Consider the following 9,682-nt stretch of genomic DNA (forward strand, 5'->3'; position numbering starts at 1 on the left):
AAAATGAAACAACTCTACCGGCCACTGACTTTAAAAATGTGGGTGTGAAGGAAGGTGTTTGAGCAGAGAGAACGCAGACTGCAGACCAACAGTAACAGTGTACATTAATAACAATATACTATACAGTCACATGTGCTATCTATCTATCTATCTATCTATCTATCTATCTATGTATTTCATGTCTGTCTCTCTCTCTCTATGTCTCTCCAGTTGGCTCCTCATCGATCTCGTTCTGTCAACCCAGAATGCACCACTCCTCAGGACGCATTCCTCACCAACATCATGGACTTTGAAGAGTTTGTCCCCCCCATCCCCCCTCCACCTTACTACCCCCCCGAATACACCTGCAGCTCCGAGACCGACGCACAGAGGTACACACACACACATGCACACACGCACACACATACATGCACAACTATATAGAACGTTGACACGCTGGCGTTGACCGGCGTGTTCATGGGTAAAAAATCTCTCTCTCTCTCTCTCTCTCTCTCTCTCTCTCTCTCTCTCTCTCTCTCTCTCTCTCTCTCTCTCTCTCTCTCTCTCTCTCTCTCTCTCTCTCTCTCCTCGTGCGCACGTGCGTGCTGATCGAGGTCTGGTCTGATGTGTGTTTGTGTGCTGAACACATTGTGTATTCATGTTGTGTACTGCTCATATATTGTGTGTGTGTGGTGTGCACAGTATCACGTATAATGGGTCCATGGAGAGTCCGGTCCCTCTCTACCCCACTGACTGTCCACCCCCCTACGAGGCCGTGATGGGACAGAACGCTGCCAACCAGGTCTGTGTGTGTGCGTGTGTGTGTGTGTGTGTGTGTGTGTGTGTGTGTGTGTGTGTGTGTGTGCGTGTGTGTGCATGCGTGTGCGTGTGTGTGTGTGTGTGTGTGTGTGTGTGTGTGTGTGTGTGTGTGTGTGTGTGTGTGTGTGTGTGTGTGTGTGTGCGTGCGTGACGCCTGTGACGCAGGAGACAACGTCAGAGCAGGTGCAGTTCAACAGATTAATCAACACACAGGAGGCTTATGAGAAGATGACGGGCGCGGTTCAAAGTTCATAAACAATATGCAAAGAAGGAACAGGCAAAAACAATAAACCAAAGAAACAAACAGGACATGTACACTGTCTGATATGTTTCATGTGTATCTTTTATAATAATTTAACAATTTTATAAAATAAATACCCTGGCATTGCTATTTTGGTCAAATTTGTCAAATGTGCTTCCATTTCTTTCTTTTTTTTAACAATTCAAAAATAGCGTAAATAGCAAATTAATCGGCTAATTTCGGAACAGGACTACAACAAGTAAAAGGTGGCTACAGGAAAAGGTGAAAACAGGAATCACAAAACATGACTACAACATAAATCAGGAAACACAATGGAACAATATAAAATAAAAGGAACATACATAACAGGCAAAGATTAACAGGAAAGTGGGAGACAGAGAGTGACAGTGTGTATGCTTGTCAATTCATTGGTAAATTCAAATAAAGCATGCAAATGTTTATATATATAAAAAACATTTATTACAAATATTTATTGGGTGTATTTTCTCTAACCATCCCGTCTATTGTGTGCGTGCGTTCGTGCGTGCGTGTGTGCGTGCGTGCGAGCGTGCGTGCGTGATGTATGTGTGTGTGTGTGTGTGTGTGTGTGTGTGTGTGTGTGTGTGTGTGTGTGTGTGTGTGTGTGTGTGTGTGTGTGTGTGTGTGTGTGTGTGTGTGTGTGTGTGTGCAGGCAGTGTTTGACACTCAAGGGGACCTGTCCGGAGAGAGAGTGACGTCCACAGCATTCAGTGGAGAAGGTCAGTAGTACATTAGTTATTAACAAACTAAACACAACATTATCCGAGATAAATAGTTATTATGAACCACATGAACACGAACATCCCTGAAAATAAAATAATATTTGTAATTCATAGCATTGTATTGCAACAGCCTGGGAAAGCACATAGGTTCAGTACAGTTGAACATTGGATTTAAACACTTTCCATCCAACTCTATAGCCATGGAAAAACTGACTTACGCAACCAAGGGGGAAGGTACAGAGCTTCTTAATATATGGAGAAGAGACATTTTTGTTGAATTTCCTGAGAGTCACCTTATCAGGAAGTTCGCTGAGCACATGCAAATATGAATGGTGTATTATTCATGACTATTCAATTCTAATTCTATGTAACATGTTATTGCAGTGAATGGATAATATGGATCATATAGCACCGAGCACCGGTGAAAAATGGGCACATAATATAATCTCCTCCTTGTGGTTTGTTGTCTCGACCAATCAGTGTCCATGGACAGCGGCTCGCTGCTGATGTCAGAGATCGTGGACATCCCCGACGACTCCTCCCCCTCGGAGGACTCCTGCCTGATGGAGGTGGTGGGGGGCGGGGGCAAGAGGAGGAGGAGCCAGGGCGGAGCGGGCGAGAGGCGGGGCAGCAGCGGGGCAGGGGAGGCGGGGGGAGGAGGAGGGGAGTACGTGAGCTTCAGGGGCCCGCCCTCCCTGACCCCCGAGAGCCCGCTGGCTGGGGGGCCCCGGGCCCGCCGCTTCTTCAGAGGAGAGAGGTCCAACTCCTGCTCCTCCCCCAGCACTGCTAGCAACACTTACAGGTACACGCACGCACATAAAAAAAAGAAATTCAACACATGCACGCACGCACGCACATATGCGTGCACACGCACATACGCGTGCACACGCACATACGCGTGCACACGCACACACACACGAAAATAAAAATACAAACAGATGAAAAATACACAAATCACACACACACACGCACACACACACGAAAATAAAAATACAAACAGATGAAAAATACACAAATCACACACACACACGCACACACACACAAATACACACACATTATATGAAAATATCAATATGCATACAGACGAAAATACCCAATACAACACATGGACAAACACGCACACACAAACAGATGAAAATACACACAAATACAAACAGATGAAAATACACACACAGATGAAAATGTACATACGCAGCAATAGAAAATATTATTAAAAAATTATATATATTTTTATTATTGTTATTATTCGTATTTATTATTATTATTATTATGTTTGTTTGTTTTGTTGTTGTTATTATTATTATTCTTTCTCATCCTTCAGGTCTCCAGTGTTGCATCGTCAGGTCATGTTAGCCAGCAGCTGTTCCCAGCTGGACCAGCTAGGGGGCGCCAGCTCCCAGCAGCAGCGCGCCTCCGTCCCTGAGATCAGGGTCCGCCCGTCCACCCCCTCACGCCAAGGCTCCACCACCTTCTCCTCGGCCCCTCCCACGACCTCCTCCTTGGCGACCAATGAGCATCGCGGCGGAGGCGGCGGCCAGGGCATCGGGTTGCCCCTCCCCCGGCAGCCGCTGTACCTGCGGAGGGCTTGTATGAGGGCGGAGAAAGACGCCGACGGACAGCTGCATCTGGTCAGGTCTCACAGCGAGCCCGGCCTCAGCTCCTCCACAGACACAGGTAGAGTGGTGGAAAGTAACTAAGTACATTTACTCAAGTGCTGTACTTGAACCCATTCAAACCGGGAATGCATCTGTGTAACCACTTAGACCGTTATTATATACTTTGGCTATTCAAAAATAGCAGATCTACAAGCTCATAGCGTGGCACTCGGTGCCACACTATGAGCTTATAGTTCTGCTTTTTTTAATCATGAAAATTTGTGCAAATCTTTGAATATATATATATTTTTAAAGCGAACATTTTTTACTAAAATCTTTGCTTCTGGGGGGTCCCTGGAACAATATATTTCGAGATGGGGGTCTGCTTTTGAGATATTTTTACTTTACTGGAGTATCTCCTACTCTCAACACTTTATACTTCTACTGCACTACAAGACAGAGGCAAATATTGTACTTTATGTATTAGTTAATAAGTAAATTAATACCGTTTCTGATAACTTTCAAAAATATCCTCAGGCACTAGGACGCTGCTGCATTTCCTAGATAGACAAAAGCTGTGATGACAACGGAGCTAGAGGGGTTATCACCAAAACGACTATAAAATGAATGTTACGCAGTATGACTTTAACTTTCTGTTTTTCTACCTGATTTATGGGGTTGTGTGGTTTGACATCGTCACGCCACTATTAGCCACGTTTGTCCTAGAGACAAGACACACAAGACACCTTTCGTTTTTGTCCTTTCCTTGTCATCCAGTGGAACCAAGGCCATTGCTGCCGTTATGTTTCGTTTTCTGGAGGTAAACCATTTCCCAGACCTACTTCAGCTGATGTAGGTCATAGTTGAATCACACCATATGACAGGTTGAATCAATTCAATTCACATACTGACAAGCATCATCTCAGTTTGACATGTAATGACCTATTCTAATACTGGTGTTAGTACTGGTAGTGGTACAGTATTAGTTCTGGTACTGGTTTTAGTTCTAGTACTGTTATCAGTAAAAAGGTTCTATGCACAGCAGCCATATTGGAAGGAAAGTGGGTGTCTTCCTTACTTCCTTCACAGGTGTGACCAATGATGATAATTATGGTTGTGTTCCATTCTGGTCAAACAGAGTCAGGGTGCTGATATTGTGCATGTTGGCTCACTGGAAACACTCTGCTACACCACCAGTGGGTCTCAAAGTGTGGTCCAGGGACCCTCATGGGTTCATTGAGGTGGTTCTAAATGGGCTCTTAAGGGTGTTACGGGTCCATTTGGTTCCATTTGTACACTCTCAGAGTTATGGGGGTCCTTGAAATTAAGAAGTTTGACAACCAATGTGCTACACTAAATGGAACAGAGCCTTCATTAGAATCACTGGTAACACCTGTGAAGGAAGTAATGAAGCGGCTCAATTTCTTTCCAATATGGCTGCTGTGCGTAGAGCCTATTGTCCTAGTACTGACAGAGGTGTGTGTGTGTGTGTGTGTGTGTGTGTGTGTGTGTGTGTGTGTGTGTGTGTGTGTGTGTGTGTGCGTGTGTGTGTGTGCGCGTGCGCGTGTGCGTGTGCGTGTGTGTGTGCGTGTGCGTGCACGGTCTGTGCTGCAGGTGACTTCATGGTGTCAGGACTCGGCAGTAAGGATGGATCTCAGACCTCTACAGACACAGGTAAGAGAGGCTCAGCTTCACAGTGCACTGAAGATAGACACAAACAGAGAGAGAGGATATGAACCGAACATCATGGTAAGATGTCCAGTGGACCCGATGAAGAGCCTTGGCTCGAAAAGGTGTCATTAAATAATAATAATAATAATGGATTTTATTTATAATGCACTTTACATTTGTGAAAATCTCAAAGTGCTACAATAGGCAATTGCATAAAAAAAGAATGATCGCACCATTAAAAAACATCTAATATAGTGACAGGGCCAACTTGCCATCACTCCACTTCAAGAAATATGCCTGAATCGTACCTGAGTGGAGACTAAAACCTTTTTATTGTTTCTATCTTTGTAAGATAAGGTCTTTTGGTATGAAAACCCACATTTTTAGTTTAAATGTCTGACATTTTGTAACAAACCAAACTGCTTGAAAATCAGATGAGAATTCAAGGAGACATTTTTAATTGATTTGAACATATTTATGATGGTTTATTCGTCATGCTCCCGGTGTGTAAAGACCTGTAACAGCTGTCAACATTTGGCAAAGGAGTCAGTCAAGCTAGCTTACATTAACCCTCTGGCGTCTGGCATATTGTTTTAAAATACAAAATTACTATCCATTTTGTCAGGGCCGACTTTACACTGCCTTTTGTGATATCAATCAATCAGTCAAACAAAAATGCAGTTTGCTGCTTCACATAGAAGTAAACATACTATGATATATAGTAAACATAATAATAATAATAATATTTTTGATTTGTATTGCACGTTTCATTCGCAGGGAAACCCAGAGTGCTACATGGTAAAACACATTATATATGTTTACTGTACAGTAAACATGAAAACCAATGGTTACTAGATAGTAACTAAATAGTAACTGCATAGAAATAAGCAACAGTACAAGTGTTCTTTGTGCATCATTCCAGCTCCGAACTCGGAGGCCTTCTTGCTACCCAGAGACACCCAGCCCCAGCCTGCCGCCCTGCCCAGGAAGGGCAGTGTGAAGGCAGCCGATAGGTCAGGCCTGGGCCTGGTCCCCTTCAAACATGCACCCTCCTCGCCTCTACGCCACCGCTCGCTGGGAGACCTCAAGGTTTTTTAGTACATTCTACTGTTGTTATTATTACAGCAGTGGTTCTCAACGGGACTCCCTCTTTCATTGATGTCGCCCAGGTTGCGCCTAAACCCTAAGCTTTTAACTTCACAAACTCTATGCACAACCCTAACCGTAACCCTAACTCTAACCTGACAGAAATTATGCCTTAACCTAACCTCAAAACCACTTCGACCTGGGCGAAACACTGGGAAAAGAGAGTCTCCCGGTTCTCAAACTTTTCAGGCCGCGGCCCCCCCAAAAAAATCATATTTGAACCCCACCCTGACAAGCACTTGGAATTGTAGGAGATGAGGCTTTACATTTTTTGGACTCGGTTTCCACAGATAAATATTGTGAAAATATCTGATCTATAAGCTCACAATGCCTCACAATGTTTGCCTCTTTCTGAGGTTATATTTGACCAATTTGGCCAATGTTTAGTTTTTTTCCCCTTTAATTTTAGGAGATATAAATGTGCAGATACCCTGTATACACTTATAATGTATGTTGGTTTGTTTACTGTCGAGTGAGAAAACAATGTTGCACATTATGCAAATCATCTGGGGGTCCCAAAAAATCTTTTGGGGATCCCGCCTGGGGGACCTGACCCACAGTTTGAGAACCACTGTATTACGGCATGTACTGCAACTACTATACTGCTACTACTAATAAGCTACTCCTTTCCTCCTTTTTGATAATTTCCTGTTTCCTGTTACTAGGTGACCCGGGTTCTGGTGGCGCGCTTCCTGCATCGCTCCAAGCGTAACCTGGTAACCGCCTCCGAGCATGCTGGGAATACGGGGCAGGGGCCCAAGAGGAGGGGCGGAGCTGACGCCAGCCCAACCAATCACCTGCCGTTAGAGCAGGTAAACATAAAAGACTAATGGCTCTTTATTAATCATGTGTCCCAAGTAACCAAGGTTTCCGTTGGCCGTTATATGCGGGCCATTGGTCGATTCAAATCTTAATTGGCCGTTAAAGGTAGGGTAAGTGATATTTTATGGTTAAAACAAAAAGTTTTTTTCGGAATATAGAGCTATTTGATACTTTTTTAACCAAAGAAAATCCCTTGCACTCCCTTTAAATAGAAACATTGCCAGCCACCGTGGCCAGTTGACATTGTTTTTTAGTTATTATTTGTATTATCTTACTACTATATAATTGACAAAAGCTCCGAAGTTCGGCAGCGATTCGCAAGCACAGGATCACTCCACATGTGGAGTGACCAAGACCCGTCACAGACTGACATCTAGGCCTTGTTATTATAACAAGGGAACCAGGAGACCCGGTACTGCCAGACCCCTAGTGGTTGAAATCTGAATGGCCGGACTTCACGTGACGTGTCATGCGAAGTCACGTCATGCGAGGTCCTTTCTATGCCCATGTATGGACGAAAGGGGGACAAAAGATGGGCCGACATTTATCCCCATATATGGACGAAATAGGGACAAAGCCTCATGTAGGCCGACCCTCTGGGTCTGGCAATTATTTGGATTTTAAATAAAGTAACACAACATTACAATATATAGATTTAAAGTATTTAAAGCATACATTATCTGGTGAATTGTCATTGTGTTTTTTAGAGAGTCTGCTGCTTACTGTTAGCCTACTGCCCTCCTGCGCTGCGCAATAAACCCAACACAGACACATAAAGGCATCACAGCAGTAGCTACATTGAAGGAATTGTTTCTATTTAGTATCATGGTGTCACATAACAAATGAGCAGATCTACAGGCCGAAAACCACACGACGCGTTGTAAGCTTGTGCTCCACCTCAGCAATCCCTCTCCCAGGGGTCTAGCGCACTGAAAAGGCGATAGACACTGTCCTGACTACATTCTGTTGTTTTTGGCAAGCAGCACCTCTGCATGATGGAGTAGATAAAGTGTGCTTAAATGCAGGAACAGTGCAGTGATGCTAAGAAGCGCTGCGCCGAGGTATAGCGATCAGTTGAGTGGTGCACACACACGTACTTTATCTGCAAACACGGCACGTGAATTACATTATGGCCGATCAATGTAACATTTGGCTGGAGATATAGAATCTTTTCGGTCACTTTGCCGGCCTTAAAAGTGCCAAGCGGAAACCCTGATCCTAATGTACTACTGCAACCACCCACATACTGTAAACCAGGGGTCTTCGACGTTTTTCAGGCCAAGGACCCCTTAGCTGAAAGAGAGATGAAGCAGAGACCCCCACTACATATTGTATAAAGTTGTGTTGCATTGTGTTTCATTGATTTGATTTCATAGATAGCTTTATAGCACTATCATCAGAGTTGTGTGAATTAAAGTTTTTTTTGTTCATGTGTTTTCACATAATAATTTCAGATATTTAACCACATAAAAGCCATATAAAAACTTTACCTTTGGCTCTGTACTTGGTCTGCTCTTTATTTCCCTCTACACCAAATCTCTTTGACAAAATCAGCAGATCTACTTGTAAATCATGCCGTGAACCAGGGGTCTTCAACAGGGGGTCCGGGACCCCTAGGAGGTCCTCGGAGTTAATACAGGGGGGCCGCTAAAATCTTTGTGTGATATGATTATAATTGTTTTTTACATTAAACACTTGAACCCAGCCCTTTTCTGAGGAGAATTTGGCCAAAAATAGCTCAAGCTTGTAGATCTGCTATTTTAAAAGAAAAGGTTAATCTGAAACACTATTTTATACAATACAGCGGGGGTCCCCGCTTCATCTCTCTTTCAGCTAGGGGGTCCTTGGCCTGAAAAACGTTGGAGACCCCTGCCGTAAACTATTGTGTGTGCGTGCGTGTGCGTTTGCTCCCTCAGGTGCTGCGCAACTCCTGGGGCGGGAGTCGAGGGCCGGCCCCGCACCCGCCGCACCACCGCGGGCACCACCACACCCACAGCGACAGCCGCCACAACCGCCGGCCCGGCGGCCACGCCTCGGCGTCGGAGGGCATCCACCTGCGGAGCTGCGGGGACCTGAACTCCTCCTCCTCGCTGTCGCTGCGCCGCCTGGTGGCCCACGGCTCGTCGGTGACGCTGTACTCGGAGTCCGCGCTGTGACGACGCAACGAGGAGGAGGAGCGATGACGGCGAGGACAGACGGACAAAGCGTGGGAAAGGGAGAGTTTAATCGCGATGAGGGGGCTTACGTTTCTCCACTGTAGGGTTGGGGTCACCGGAAAAACGGGATGGAACCGGAAGCAACCGGAAGCAACCGGAAGGAACTTGTAGGACAAAGCGTGGGAAAGGGAGAGTTTAATCACGACGACAGGGCTTACGTTTCTCCACTGTAGGGTTGGGGTCACCGGAAAACGGGATGAAACCGGAAGGAACTGGAAAGAACCTGTATCCAACATTGAGGAAACCGGGAATTGGTTTTATCACACTGTCAGAGCTGGTTGTGTTGGGAGTACAGTACCGGTGGTTCTCAAACTTTTTAATTTCAAGGACCGCCATAACTCTGAGAGTGTACAAATGGAACCAAATGGACCCGTAAGGGTCCATTTGGTTCCATTTGTACACTCTCAGAGTTACAGACCTGTAAGGGGTCCA

At 45.0% G+C, this 9,682-nt stretch overlaps 1 protein-coding gene across 1 annotated transcript in view; it reads left to right on the forward strand.

Annotated features, from left to right (window-relative positions):
* The window catches only part of fam189b (family with sequence similarity 189 member B), a gene marked incomplete at its 3' end in the record, with an annotated part of 49,671 nt that extends 40,481 nt beyond the window's left edge, over window positions 1-9,190 (forward strand). The window contains exons 12-20 of the mRNA XM_084048463.1: window positions 211-371; window positions 682-787; window positions 1,731-1,797; window positions 2,281-2,602; window positions 3,122-3,474; window positions 5,010-5,069; window positions 5,989-6,155; window positions 6,878-7,024; window positions 8,951-9,190. Coding sequence (XP_083904589.1) covers window positions 211-371; window positions 682-787; window positions 1,731-1,797; window positions 2,281-2,602; window positions 3,122-3,474; window positions 5,010-5,069; window positions 5,989-6,155; window positions 6,878-7,024; window positions 8,951-9,190 — 1,623 coding nt within the window. The remainder of the gene's footprint in view (window positions 1-210; window positions 372-681; window positions 788-1,730; window positions 1,798-2,280; window positions 2,603-3,121; window positions 3,475-5,009; window positions 5,070-5,988; window positions 6,156-6,877; window positions 7,025-8,950) is intronic.
* Between the last annotated feature and the right edge of the window lie 492 nt (window positions 9,191-9,682).

This window comes from Gymnoscopelus microlampas, assembly GCF_963454915.1.
Source record: "Gymnoscopelus microlampas genome assembly, chromosome: 3".
NCBI lineage: Eukaryota > Metazoa > Chordata > Actinopteri > Myctophiformes > Myctophidae > Gymnoscopelus > Gymnoscopelus microlampas.